Source organism: Sturnus vulgaris, chromosome 1 (assembly GCF_052056855.1).
Source record: "Sturnus vulgaris isolate bStuVul1 chromosome 1, bStuVul1.hap1, whole genome shotgun sequence".
Classification (NCBI taxonomy): Eukaryota; Metazoa; Chordata; class Aves; order Passeriformes; family Sturnidae; genus Sturnus; species Sturnus vulgaris.
In genome coordinates this window covers 43,856,050-43,870,942 of record NC_142243.1, presented here as the reverse complement: position 1 = coordinate 43,870,942, position 14,893 = coordinate 43,856,050, and the positions used below count along the sequence as shown (strand labels likewise).

Here is a 14,893-nt window from a genome sequence, read left to right as displayed (position 1 = left end):
GGGAAAAAGACTGAATACTGGTGGTTGTTAGCATTTTTTCTTTCTAGTTCACAGTCCTGAAAATACTTAAAAAAAAAAAAAAAAACAACTGGAAATAGGTTGACATTCAGGAGAGCAGAGTTTCATGAGTGTTCAATGGCAATTTAAGCAGCCCCCTGCCCCAGGCATTCTCCTTCTCTTGCTGTGTTATCAGGTTTCAATGCCCACAGCACCACCTTAATGTTCTGCATCAACAAAAAAAAGTTCCTGCCACCCAACCACCACCATCACTACCCCATCCCCTCCCTGTCCTTTTCCCCATGGAATTCTCATAATTTACCTCTTGTCAATGGCCATGTCAGACTTTGCCTTCTCTAAGTGGCTGTCAGCAGCAGGCAGCCACTAGATTATTTCAGGCCCAAAACACCAAACTGACCCACACCTAAATTAATGTGGGAACTGATTCACGTCTGGAATAAACCAGCACATCAGTGAATACAGACTTCCTCAATTAAATCAGAAGTGGTTGTTCTGGCACAGCCAAGGGGGTGGTACAGGTATGGGGTGCATGAGTAGGTACTGCTGCTTTCAGTACTTTCTCTGTTCCCTTAGGCTTTCAGGTCTAAAAACTAACGATTTGATAAAATGAATTTATTGTCTAGGTTTTGTTTACTTGTTGGGTTTTATAATAGGCAGCTGTAAAAAACTCCTGTATGAATCTAGAGTCCAAAAGGCTCTTTATAGCTGCCTTTCTATTTCTTCAGAAAAACTGAAGGCCTCTGGAAAGCTTGGAAAAATTAAAAAGTAGTAAATGCATTTTATTCCACGAAGTACCATCAATCAGTTGGAAGCAAAAAAGTGAGAATTCACTCTAATAGCATTAAACAGATAGGCCTTAACCTGCAGCTTGTTTATATGCAAGCTGAACTTCAGGTTTGGTTTAGTCTTTGGGATCTGGATCAATTCAGTTTCATCTCAATGGCTCCCATGTGCTACAGCACTACTAAAAGCAGTAAAATGTATTTTAAACATAATAAGGGTACCTATAACTGCATGGTTCACAGATTAGAGATTTATTACACAGAATTCTGTTGAAGTCACCTTTCAGACTGTAACTTGAAATATTTGCACTTGAAATACTTGTTGCTCTGAAGTGAGCTTCCAGATGCTTTTAAAGTATTGTTTTTATAGTATCATTCTCAAGATGCATTTGTTTAGTCTGTCAGCATTGAGTAATGCTACTGATATCTATTATGAGTTTTATTAATCTCATAAGAATTTATTTCTATATTATAACAAGGGATGTTTTTCTGATAATATTTTGATAATATTTTAATATGGGCAAAGTTTTCTATAGCACTTCAGTTTCATTCAGGAAGGGTTAATACAGGATAATTCTGTTAAAACAGGCTTCTCCACTGCTTGCTTGCTTTGCTTTAGGTACAACTTCAGCAGCCCTCAATAAACTGAGCATAAATTAGCTTTAATGGAAGAAAAAAGCTAGTTCCTGATAAGATGGACTTTCATTTGATTTCATCTCATTTTTTGTTTTCTTTCATCTCAAAGTCAAAAACTCATCAGTGCTTTTACAGTCCTCTACAGAGTACTTGTATAACTGGAGTCAGGACAGGGGAGGGATGGTACTGGAGCTTTTCATTTACACGCTTTAAATGGCATGTCATTGGTAAAGCCTGTGTTGCAAATTTCATCTCCACATCCTTGCCATCCATGCTGTTCGACTGATAGCAGATAGAAGCAATCACCTCATCTCCAAATCGGATTCTCCAGAGGAAAACCCAAGGCAAGTCCACCTAAAGTTCAAATGTTTTTGTACGTGTGTGTGTGTATAAAATCAGTTTGAGTTTAAAAGAAAAAAGTGATACCGTTTTCCCAGAGGAAATAAGTGCTCATTTAATTTTATAATTCTGAGCATGTTAAAATGTAAGAAACATAACTACATTTTCAAATTACCTTAGCTCAGCCCTGTCTTGACACTGTGCAATTATGCTAATTAAGGAACTTTGGTTTATGGGAGTCTTAAATTATATTTCACTGATTTTTAAAATACTTGAATTTAACCCCGTCATCCCATCCCTAAGAAGCATCCCTACCAATATTCTACATTCAGAGAATGGGTGCAGCACTGCAGCAGTTTAATTGACATAAAATCAGGATTCTGTGATTGCCCTTCTGCTGGTGTCAAGTTCTGCATTGGCCCTGACATTCTCCTCTCTTGATAACCCAGCTCAGGAGGACTGCTCTAGCCAAGAAGAAAGCCTGCCTCAAAAAAGGCTCTACTGCTGAACTCCCAGAACTAGTGCAGGAAGGCAGTGTAGAGCAGTGACAGGACTAAAGCCTTTAAGTGGTTTGTACTGTTGTGAACGTATACTCAGAGCATTCAAGAAAATCAGGTTTAATCTATCCTTCAGGGAAAGGCAAAGTTAATTCATCTTCTGACCATAGCAGTCAACTTATCTCAAACCTGCATTTCATACTTTTCTTCTTTAATACCTTTCATCTTCCATCCATGCACATATTCAATACTCACTTGCTATTTTCTTCATTCACCTGCACTATTTTGAAATAGATAAAAGTATTAATTGCACATTTTCCAGAGAGGTTTCCCTTCCCTTTATTTTGGACTCACAGAGCTCTTCAGCTGTCTCTGTTTCCCCCTCGGTGATTATTTTCAAAGCTAACTACTCCAGTAAAAGTTTCATTGCTAAAGTGGAAGCTCTCACAAGTGCCTCTATCCTATCTTCTGGAGGCTTCACATTTCCAGAGACATTTTGTGAAGTAAAGATCTAGTTTCACATTGCCTGTAAGAGACAGCCAAGAAACATGTGTTCTATAATTGGAATATGCTGTGAAGCAAGTTACTATTGGAAGTCTTGGCTGAGGCAGGCAAAATGCCCTGTTAGGATGTCTGCTACAGGACAAAGACTCCACTCCTCTGCATTGCCAGCTGCAGCTACCATCATATTGTGGCCTGAATGCAGCAGAAGGCAGAAAACTCTTCCCTAGTAAGGGTTGATGTCTTTCTGAATTTACTGCAATTTATTACATGGCAAAGAAGGCACTCCATTTACTTTTAAATTATTTCAGTTACATTATAGCTAGCTGTCTGTGGTGGACGAAGAGACATTTCAACAATTAAACAATTAAGCAATAGCAAAGTACTTTCATTTGAAATGATTCAAGGTTAATGTGCCAAGAATTTCAGGAATGCTGCATATATTACAGACAAGAAAGCTTGCCAAGACTCTGTTGGAAATTCTTCTTCAAGACTATGGGTGAGAGCAAAATAGGGCAAAGGTAAGCTTCTCTCAGTGAGGAGCTGGTTGTTAATAAACAGATGTTTACATAGTTATATGATTTCAGCTCCTGGCAAGAATACGATGATTTGTTTGATAACACACTTAAGCATATTATGTTGAGCTGTGAAATTTTATTCAGACTCAGAGCCAAAAAATGTTATCAAGTGAAAGCGTGTGGCAGCTTTTCAGGTTGGGAGGAATTCATTACAAACTTTTGTTTTACAGGAGAGCCCATATATACTTTTTTATTTTTAGTATTCCTACAACTTTCATGTAAATTGAGTCAAATATACAGAGGATTTTTTTCTCCCTCATGTCTTAAAAAGAGTGGTCTGAGGTCACATTTTTAAAGCTGGTAAAGGTTACTGATAAAAGCAATTAATGTAGCATGCTTCTATTGCAACTATGTGCTCTACTGTAAAGACCCCTAACTTTAAGATAGGCCCAACTGGTGAATTGAAAGACTAAATCTGTATTCAAATGCTTTCTTAGTCAAAGTTAACAATAAGGCTGGAGGGGGAGGAATAAAAACTGCACACACAGGTTATGTAACATTTAGAAACCTAGTAAACTACACTTAGAAAAAATACCCACATTTAATAAGGTTGTTCTGACTTCGTTCCCTGTCCAACTCAACTACACAAGCTTGTGCTAGGACATAGTGGAGGTGGGAGCAAGTGCTTGGGAGTGTTTCCACACCACTGCTAATGAATATCAAACTTCAGCACTAGGGAATTGAAAAACAAGCACACATTTCACAGAAGGCTCCTGTCTGCCTTGAAAATAGGTGCTAAAATATTACCAAGCAGCATCACCATCTTTAGTAGCCTGACTCTAAATAATAGATCACATATTCAGTTTATGCATCACCAAAGGTTGGGTACAGCCCCAGCTGAAAGTGACAGGACTGAATATGGGAGGGACAAACACCATTGATATATCATATAAATTGGGAGAGTATATTCTAGCAGCTTGTTGCAATGGGAAGGCTAAAAGGGCCCTGAGGTGCCCCTCTGTCTCCCAGTAATTCAGCAGCTAATGTCAGCTGTATTCTGTGCATCTGTAACAAGCCAAGAAGCACCAGAGGAGGATTTAATTTAAAAAGAGTTGAAACTCGTATCATAGGCCCTCCTCCCCACCATCTGGCTAGTGGGGACATTCAGTACAATTCAGCATGACAACTGCCTATTCAGAAGGAAGGAAGAAAAACCATTTCTCATTCAGGAAAAAAATTAGGCAGCTCCCATTCCATCTTTGAGGGCCTCCAGCTTAATCCAGATCTGTTGAGGAGTTCTGAGGATATAACCCTATAAATAGAGTACAGAAACTGGTAGTGATAAATCAGCGAAAATCTTGTTTCCTATTTGAAGTTCAACTTAAAGTAAATTTTAACCCTGAATTTCCTACATGCTATTTAAAACTTGACCAGAATATTTTGATATCTAATGAGAGGCATGGTTTTTATTCTACTTCTTTCATATGTTATATAATAAATTTAAGGTCAGAAGATTATCTTAGGTAGTATTAAGATACTGTTATGAGAACATATCGATCACATCACGTCACATCAAATATATTGTACATTTTATATTTATATGATTCCTATTATAGCTGAGATTTACTTAATCATAACTCTCCTTATCATTAGTTGATCTATTATTATGTTATACCAAATAAGAAATCTATCCAGCCATATATCTATGACTAATTTAATATGCAGAAATAAAAAGATACCAAGATGTAAATGTTTCTGATTCATCAGTCATTCACCTGTGGAAAATCATCCATCCAGGGAAAAAACAAAACAATCATTGGAAGCCTCTGACACTGTAGTAGCAACATGGATTAATCAGAAATCACTTACGTGTGTATGCATTGAGAACCAAAATCAAGATTTTGCTTTTCTTGGAGTTGCAAAACGGGATTCCTGGAGTATTTTCTTCATTAGATACAGATTTCAGTATCAGATTTCAGGTGCTTTTAAGAATTTATCTTTCATGTCTCCCACAATTTTCACTCCAAATTTTTTCCCTTTTTTTAAATTTGATCTTTGGTTGTTTACAGCCTCACATCTTCAACATTTATGTTCAGTTATTCTGTTTTTCACTTCCAGGGACAGATTATAAAGGATGTAGAATAAACTAACCTTGGTGTTGCAGTTTTTCCTATTTATAAAGTCTGTTTTATCTGAAACAATAGCCTCACTGCAACATCTAAAGAGAGAGAGCTAGGTTTGAATAAATTAAGCTTTGCATCAATTCAGCTGTTTCTTCTTACAAAGTGTAATCAAGATACTGCTCCTAGGGCCAAAGCATAAAGAACTGTAACAGAGAAACTGAAAATTGGTGAGGAAAAATAAAGCCCATTTTCAGACTTGCCAAAACCTCTAAAACAGCATTTCCTTTTGCAGTTTGTAGCAAAAGGAATTCCACCATTTCCTCCACCAAGCCCTAGGCCACCTAAAGAAGTACATCCACACTGAAGACAAAAACAAGTCACTTCATTTTTGCAATTCTGCACACAATGGCTTCTGATCCCAATGGGAACTTCTTAGCAAATATTTTCTGGTGAGGTTCAGATTTATTGCAGGTATGCAAGCTTCACAAGCACTTCCCTTTAAACAGAATTATTTTCTCTCTTTTTTAAAAAATATATTTAAATGATTTTGATGTAGCCTAGTCGTTGGTGACAGTAATTCCAAGCAACCTTTTAAAATAGCTGTGGCATGACGTCCTGTCCTTCCATGTGAAATTAGCCCTACCCAAACACTGAGCCTTTTGCAGCACTGTAACTGAAGGAGCAGCTATGTGAAATTTGGTCAGGTTTAAAAGTTTCCAGCAGCAATGCCAGCACTTCTGAGTCCTATACATAGGATGGCTGCAAATATTTTTTTATTTTAGCCCTCAGTGAAAATGCCATGTGTTACTATGAAAGACGACCACTATCATTAAGATTGCTTTTATTAATTCAGGTTCCCTGCTTTGTCTTCAGGGCTGGGCATAGGCTGTAGCTGCCTATAACAAACTTCCTGTGGATGCAAAGCAAATACCATGAAGAGGTTTGACATGGCATGAATGCCAGAGGAAGGTTACAACCCAAAGCCTGATGCCTATAACAGTGCTGTGTTTAAGCTTTTGTAGTTCCTGGGCTTTAATATCGTATTGTTTGATATTGCAAGCTGATTCGTGGAAAAGTGCCATTATATAAAAGAAGTTTGCCTATGCTGAAAAAAACTTCTAATCCCTTTAGTTGAATAGAAAATCTGGAAGGCATGAACCTCAAAACTTGAATAGAAAGGCCAAATGAAATTTCTCTGAAAAGAAATCAGAATTTGAAAGGGTAATTCATTTTTGTAATGGTTGCAACTGACAATCCTGGAATTTCTAACATTCAAAAGCATTTTCACCTAGCCCTTTTTAATGCCTCTTGAGCTGTTTCTGCTCTGATTATTTTTAAAATATGGTTTAAAAGTAGTGCTGCTATATCTCTGTCTAATTTCCTGGGGAGAAATGTAAATAAATAAATGTGTTACTGATTGCACATGAGCAGAGTACCTTTTAACTGTAGCACATGCTCGGTACATCTGATGGTGCAAGAAGTTAATTTGACAGTGCACAGCTGAGGAAATTCAGTTAAGAAAACAGGAACCAAGCATCTGTTTTGTTTGACTGTCTCAGAACTTTAAATACTCCCTAAGCTTTGTTGGGTTCCTTATCTCTCCATGACATTAGAAATACTAACATGAAGGCTCCAAAAATTAAGTCTAATGCCTCTGTATCTGGCAGGCATATTCTTATATGAAAAAGAGAGGAAACTATGGAATAAGACAGATATTTATTTTTTTTAGTTGCAAATAATTTGTTTCATTTGCATCAAATAAAGCTTCAGTAATTGAATATACCTTATTTTCAAATATTTTCTCTTGGTTTTCAATCCTTGACATACTTGTGCTTACATGCCCTGTTCTACCAGTTATTTAAATAAAGCTGTAAAATTTGAGCTTAAGGATTAAGGAGAGAATTTCTACTGCACAGCCTATTCTGTTAAGGTTTTTCATTTCGCTAGATTTGAGAAGTGGCAGTCAGTGTCCCCCACTCCCCTACCTTCCCAAGCAACACCTGTCAGCAGCAACCATTCAGTCTTTATACTGGCCTACATGAAGAACTGTCAAAATACAGAATGGTTTGGGTTGGAAGGGACCTTAAACATCATCTCCATCCCCCCTGCCATGGGTTGGAACACTTTTCACTAGACCAGGTTGCTCAGAGCTCCATCTAACCTGGCCATATCTGATTGATGCGATATCTGTCTCACAAAAAGTGCCTAAATGAAAAACAGTATTTCAGGAAGTGCACTACAGTCCTATTTAAAATGTCAGTGGTGTAAGATTTCTTCAGAAGATCATCTCAGACTCCAAAAATAAATAAGCATTGCCCATTTAGATTAATACTTTTTCAACATATTAAAATAAGAATTTGAATAAACCATTAGGCAAGATCTGCCACTGTCCATCAGCAGCTAGATAAGATCTATGATTTCTGTTTGGAAAACAGCTCCTTTGTGCTTTTGTGAAAAAGGCAAAAACTCAGTGCCTTATGATTAGGATCCTTACTTAGCCTAGTGGTTTCTTCAAGTGGTTTGTATTAGCTGCTGGTTTCTTATGGCAACACCAAAACCTGGTCATCTTAAAATGTGTCTATATAGATAGACATAGCATATGCTCGAAAAATTGGTCATGTCTGACACAAAGCAGTGGAGACCTGGCCTATGATTGAAATATAAGATGGTGATTCCACAAGGATGTTTATCTGAAGAGGCAAAACATTCAAGCTTTGATGCCACTGGTCATAATTGAAGCAGAAATTCTGCTTTGGGTAAAAAATGAAGAATCTACACATCCTTGGAAAACTTCATACAGTCCTGACAGGAATTTCTATATGACTAAAGGAGAAAGTCTAGCACAAAGCCAAATCGGACCAAATGGGGATTTGTTCTGATGCAGTCTCTCAAATATTGATCTAAGTGAGCTTAGGAGAAGCTAATGTAACAAAGAAGATAACTGAGCTACCCATCTCTATCAGAAGATTTAGAGTTTTCCAAATGAATTTGTGAACTGCAAGGAACAGTTAGATCACAGTAATTGTTTTGACACAATGGATTTAAGTATAAAATATTAAACAACATAATATCCATCAGCCTCAGAGAATCAAAGTACTTCAGATTCTGGAGATACCACATCCCAGGGATACACAACACTCGGAGCTTTTTGTGCTTCAGAGCACAAATGAGAAAAATGAGGAAAAATGTTTCATTAGAAAAATTAGTCAAGCCTCTGTTTTAACCACAAAAATCAGAGTGCCTTAGTCATTCAAAGCAAGCAGCATTTTTAGAGGGTCATCTCAAATTTAGCATATACATTAGTTTTTACATACCAAGAAGTAAAAATACCACTGTTAAACAAATTAACTAGACATGATAAAGCCATTACAATGAACTTTTCATTAATAGCTATACTATTTTCTTAGCTGTCCTAGTAGCGAAGTACTATGTAATTTGTAATACTCATGTATTTAATAGAGAATTTACACTGTCAACCTGAGGCACCTACACCAAATGTATCTTTAGGTACAGAAGTCTTTAGAAAAGCAAAACAAAGCCAGAGTGCCTCTCTCTTTTCTTCCTTATTTTTTTTTGTAAGCCAGCAGTAGGACTTGAACTATCACAGCGATAATAAAAGCATTATCACTGCTACAACACTAACAAGCACAGATCCCATCTCTCTTGAGAGAGACATCTCTCCACACTAAGAGACAGCATCACATACAGCTAGAGTGGAATGCTAGAGTGGAATCACTTCCAGTTGTGTGGAATGGGAGGTATTGTTCATCTTAGAGCAGAGATCAAGTGCCAGCTATTTCAGGAAAAGCTGCCTGATCTTTTACTGGGTTAAGTCATGTCCCGTTCAGACCCTTTAGCTGCATCCTCAGCATCTCTTCTCCAGGCTAACCAATTAGATATCTGAAGTTTTTTCCCACTTGGAAGAGCTGATTCTTTCAAAAGTCATGAAATATATACTTTAAAATGCCTATAGTCCTGTAATTTCAGGAGCTGTGTGTCAAACATATGTCAGATTCAATTACATTAATGTCGCTTGGCATACAAGAATTACATTTACAGACGAAGTTGAACAGGGCCAATTTTATTCAGCTAATGTAGATTTTAAAGCTGAAAGGAATTATTTCTTTATTTCAGTCTGACTGTATATGTAACAGAGAACTTCCACCTGTGAACTGTGCACAAGGACCATAACCTCTATTTCATCTATTTCATAAAGTCTTTTATAAGCATTTCTAACCACAAATTCAGAGTATGGGCTGACAACAGATCAATTATTCCAGATGTTAAATACAGATTGAAAGGTGGTACCTTGTATCCTATTTGTATGCAGCCTATGAGCTTTTTTCTCCTTGATTAAAGACCCATCCTTCGTAAGCACTGTCTTCCTCAAAGATAGTGTTAAATCCTCAGTTACTTTGAGATAAGACCTTGACTTGAAAAGAGTTGTCATTTTTGAAGAAAACTAAAGATAAGGGAAAAGAACAATGCACTAAACAAGCAAGCATTTGATAAGCTGTTAGGAGGACATCCTCACAAGAGGATATGTACTCTTCCTACTCAGACCTTAGAAGGACCTACAAATTCTGCCCGTCACAGTTTGAACAGAGATTTGAAGGAAAGACAGCTTAATGCCACTCAGCATAGACACTATTATCCAATTCCACTGTCAATTCACTCACGGCTTTTTAAATTAATTTGATTGGTAAACTTGAGAAAGACAAATATCTTTTAATGGCAATAGCTCTCTCATGAATAGGGGAATGTCCTGCCTGGTCTCCAGCAGTCTGGTGTCCTCTGGTTGACTGACTTGTAAACTGATTGAGCTGCAGCAATCAACCACTACTAGGGATAGGAGTCAAGGATGTTCTCAGTTACCCTCTCCAGAGTAGGCATTGGGAATTAGTCTTTTGAATACTTGAGAGCTGCAAACACTTATGGGGGCTTTTCCAGTACACGAAGTACTGCAGATTATTCTCCCCTGCGTGAGCTCTTTGATGTAATGCTGCTCTTGAAGGCAGCTTTAATAGGATGCCTCCCCTCTTACTAACCAGCCTCATTTTCATTAAGCATGTGGGTGTTTCACGTCTTTGAGACTCTCTATCCATGAGTTAGTTCTACAGCTACTGGAGGAAAGGGACAGATACAGTTCACTTCCTTCAGAAAAGAGGCTAAAAAAGGCTCTGCCAAAGCAGCTGTGTTAATTGTTAAAGAAACATACTCTCAATGCCAAACACAGTGTACAAATCACTCCGTGTTGCCTCAGTTCTGAACTCCCAAAGCTCATTTGGTGGGTTCCCTAAAGGACAAAGCCCCATCTGTTAGTTCTCCTGTATAGAACCTCATTGATGGTATCACTCTTATGCATGAACTAATAGCTAGAGAAATTATTTTAGCATTCATCTTGTGGCTAGTGTGTAGCTGAGAAATAATTCTAAAGAAGCATTGGCTGGAAAGGATGCAAGAAATGTCTATTTACTTTTGGGATTCAGGAGGAAAGATGGTGGTTTCTCAGCACAAAATTATGGTTCTTCCATTTCCTTTAGCATTGGTCACCCACCCTTTGGAAACTGATTGTGAATGAAAAAAGCATCCTGTCGTTTCTTCCAGGAAAAGATTTTATCTGGGTCCAGCTGGAATTTTCAACAGGAAGTCTAAGCTTTATGGCCATGTTTTGGAAAGAGGTAACCTTACAATACTCTTGAAAAGTAATTTCCTCAAATGTTAATGAGATATACTCTAACTAGCAACAAAGGCAAAAGAAAATCATTTCTTGCTTTGCCAAATGAATTGAAAAATTACTTCAAGGAAAGGAGGTAATCCTGCCAGCATAAACACCATTAAACAAACCACATACATGCCTTCTATTGTTTTTTATCTAAGCAGAGAGGCCGCTTAAACATGTTGAAATAATAGGCCCTTTATGTTTGACAAGAAAACATGTTTCATTTCCTTACTCAGACTGAATTAATATTAAAAACCTCATACCTTCAAAGAACTTAATCATAATAATTTTAATGGAAAAATTCAATGTATAGAATTAGATAAAAATTGCTCTTTAAAAAAAATACATATTCCCCTAAGAAAGAGCTATAGAGGTCTAGATAAAAGCCTCATTTAGCCAGAATTACCTCCTAAACTCAAGTATACTGTTAAAATGTCACTTGCTCTCAAATAAACTCTACTATGTAGCCACAAAACACATTCTCATACCATTTCTATAAGGCTTGTTAAAAAGCTTTCAGATTTCTTTGCTTTAAAACAGTCAAGTTTGAATTAAAAATTAGAGAAAAATCACAAAGATCATAAATAATTCCATTATTAGATCATACTCATACTCCCTGAAGGCCATGCTCCTGGTCCTCATGTGTTCAGTAAGGAATGATTCCAGAAGGTGATCCAAGAAAAGAAACATTTAATACACTGCCAGTATTGAAATAGTCTCCTTAAACCACATTGTATACCTGAAGTGACCAAGATTATCCTTCTTAGTATAAGTCTGAACATTTTTATCTATATGTATGCCCTTCTTATAATCTGTTTATGTCACAGACTTCATGAATATCCATGTTAATTTCCAGAATCTATCATTTCTGAACAATACACATTTATTTCCCAGCTTTAGTTTTTACTGAGATATTTGATGTCTAATGCTTTTACTGATGATCAGTTTCTAAGCAACTGGTAAACAGGATTTTTTAGTTGTCAGTTTCCAGAGGAAATTGTAACTCATTAAAGTGAGCATGCAAAACTAACCTCGGATTGTAGCCATTACACTTAATTTAATGTTGTATTTCATTTAAAATGTTTGATCAGAGAACAAGTCTCCTAGGATGCATAAGTTTTTTGGAACATCACAGTGAACAGCAGTTCTTCAACAAGCCTCATTACATTCAGTGCACAATATCAAGCAATGTAAAGAGAATGAATAGTAGCACCACATTCAGTTCATTTTATATTGATAAAGCTTTGTGTCTCGGGACTAACATGCTAATAACCACATCAATGCTTGTTTTGATTAAGTGGATTTCTTCCAGCAGCCAGAAGTATATTGCACTAAGGGTATTCACATCCTTATGCAAGCAGAATGATTAAATTTAGCATCAAGTTACAGGTTGCTCTCTAATTCAATCTCTGATTCTCTCATTCAATTCCACCAATGAATGTTTAAGTTACAACTGGCCTGTGCATCCTCTGCATCAGCTGTCAGGACAAATTTTGAATAACTCAAAACTTTTTAGCCAACTAGCCCTGAATGCATCCTTTGCTTGTGATTTTTGCCTTTGTGACTGGACAAGCACCACTATGTACATCAGACAAAATATATCAGAACAGAACATGACAATAGCACAGTTAGAATGTGCTAAGATCTCTGGAACTTTAATTTAATGCTGACTGAGATCAGGAAAGGGTAAATAGTGAGAAAACCACAAAATACCTCAAAGAAAAAAAGCATTTATTTACTGGTAACATTTATTAAAAGACATTCAGTCAGTGTTAAGCAAACCATCCCAAGGACTTACCCTACTAAATAAAAGAATGTGATCCTCAGAAATAAATAGCTTATTTTCAACACCATGCAGGGCAGCCTCCAGAGCAAAACCGCACTCTGTGTTTGTAGAGTCAAAGCAGCAAGTGTTACTATGTGGTGTCTGCCCTGCCAACATCTGACAAACCCAAGGAGAATGAACACGATGTTTCTTTAAGCATGTAGTGCTTGAGCTGTTAGCCATTGTAAAAACATTCGGAGCAAGCAAGAAAATAATGAACATTATTGTACCAAAACAGGAAAAGCAGATTTCTCTCCCACCAACCCCCTGCCAGTTACAGCCTTGGTACTTTTTTTCCGCAAAATGTATCATGGCAAAGGAATGTGTCTTTTTTTGCCTGATGACCTCTGATTTGGAGGAGTATGCTATTCAGCATCATTTAGCACACAGAGATCAAAGGAGTTTAACTGTTTCAAAGGAATGCAGAATTTCAGCTCCTGTTATAGAGCTCTTCTGAATGCTCATCACACAGCTTAATATCCAGCACATATTGGATGAAAAGGAACAGTAACTCATCAGAGATGGCCTAGTTCCAGACTCATCCCTTCTCCCCCCGCCCATGCTAAACAGCGTCCATTTCCTCGTGAAACAGCAACAGCTTCAGATTACAATTCAGTTCTCCTAAGGATATTCATGTTGCATTTAAGTCAAGAAATCGTTATCTACCAAAGCATTTAAGAAAATGAGGTTACAAGCCCTACTGCCAAGAATGCAACCGTTTATTTAACACAGATTTACATGACAAAGGGCCCAAATACTGACCAGTGCCTACACCTGATCTCAGAAGAATGACAATCTCTTAGCAAAGATGAAGCCCATACAGAACAAAGAACAGCACAGCATAAATCTTATGGCTAAAAGAAGAGTTAAAAGAGGGAAAGTCTGGTTTATTTTATATACCTATTTAGGAATTAATTTTATCAAATATATCCCCGGTAGCATAACAAGCAGATTCAAGACTATCTTGAATATAAGGAAGTTCAACAATTTTTTTTACCCAGCTAGTATGGAGACAAGTGGTTCAAGATGAACTGGAATTACACTGAAAACAACCCTCAGCAGCAGGAAATATGGACTTCTATGGTCTTCAAGAGGCAGGTAATGACTACTTAAAGATTCGCGGTCTCAAAACTCAGTTGCTTTAAGTGTCCAGTAATTTCCTCAGAATCAAAAATTATTTGTTCTCAGAGCAAATTTTATCAAATTCACAGTGCTCTCATAAAATCCTAAATAGAACCATTACTCAGAGAAACTGACATTTAGAAAACAGTGCAGCTAAACTTGTGATTCTCCCCTTTAAGATATAGCTAGGTCATCCCCAGGGTTACAATTGAAGTAGTTCTTTATTTTAACTTGCTTTTACCTTTTCTTGAATCCTCTTGGCTTTCACTGTCGATACAAGTTTCCAAATCGCATGGATAGGAAGCTTTATAAAACAGGAGAAGACAGACTTATGCAGCAGATTATCCATAATTTAGGCAATTTCTCTTACTGCTTCCCTGTCTGGAGTTCTGAATGCATGTTTTCTGCCTCTTCCCTAAGAATCGTAGTCCTCCACTGTTGCACAATCCTTTTCTGCAGAGCAACTGGTGAAAATCAAAACATCAAATGCAGAGCCTCCAACAAATGACTAGTGTTAAAGTGCCACAAGGGCAGTGCGAGCTGCAAGAACTGAGGGGCAGTTCTACCAAATGCAAATCATTTCCCTGGCAGCCTGCTCAAACAGCTCCACTTCTGGTAAGAACATTCTGCTGCAAAAACTAAATAACAGTAACTAGGTCCTGATTTTTCCTACCCCTCCTAATGCCTGATGCCTCTTAAAGCTTAAAGCTTGTTTAGCTGCAGTAAAGAGGTTAGAAAACTGCTGTTTCCAGCACATTCACCCCTCCTCCTCGAGCTGTATTTCACCGACTGCACTGTCTGGTTTCACTT

The 14,893-nt window shown here is 37.4% G+C and overlaps 1 protein-coding gene across 2 annotated transcripts in view; it reads right to left on the bottom strand.

Moving 5' to 3' along the window:
- Positions 1-14,656, bottom strand: part of ATP2C1 (ATPase secretory pathway Ca2+ transporting 1) — a 62,051-nt gene extending 47,395 nt beyond the window's left edge. Inside the window, exon 1 of one of the 2 annotated variants that reach the window (XM_014878382.2) lies at positions 14,325-14,656. In XM_014878382.2, the coding sequence (XP_014733868.1) occupies positions 14,325-14,432 (108 nt within the window). In that variant the 5' untranslated portion in view covers positions 14,433-14,656. The remainder of the gene's footprint in view (positions 1-14,324) is intronic. The other variant, XM_088164944.1, reaches the window with a different exon arrangement.
- Positions 14,657-14,893: the final 237 nt, after the last annotated feature.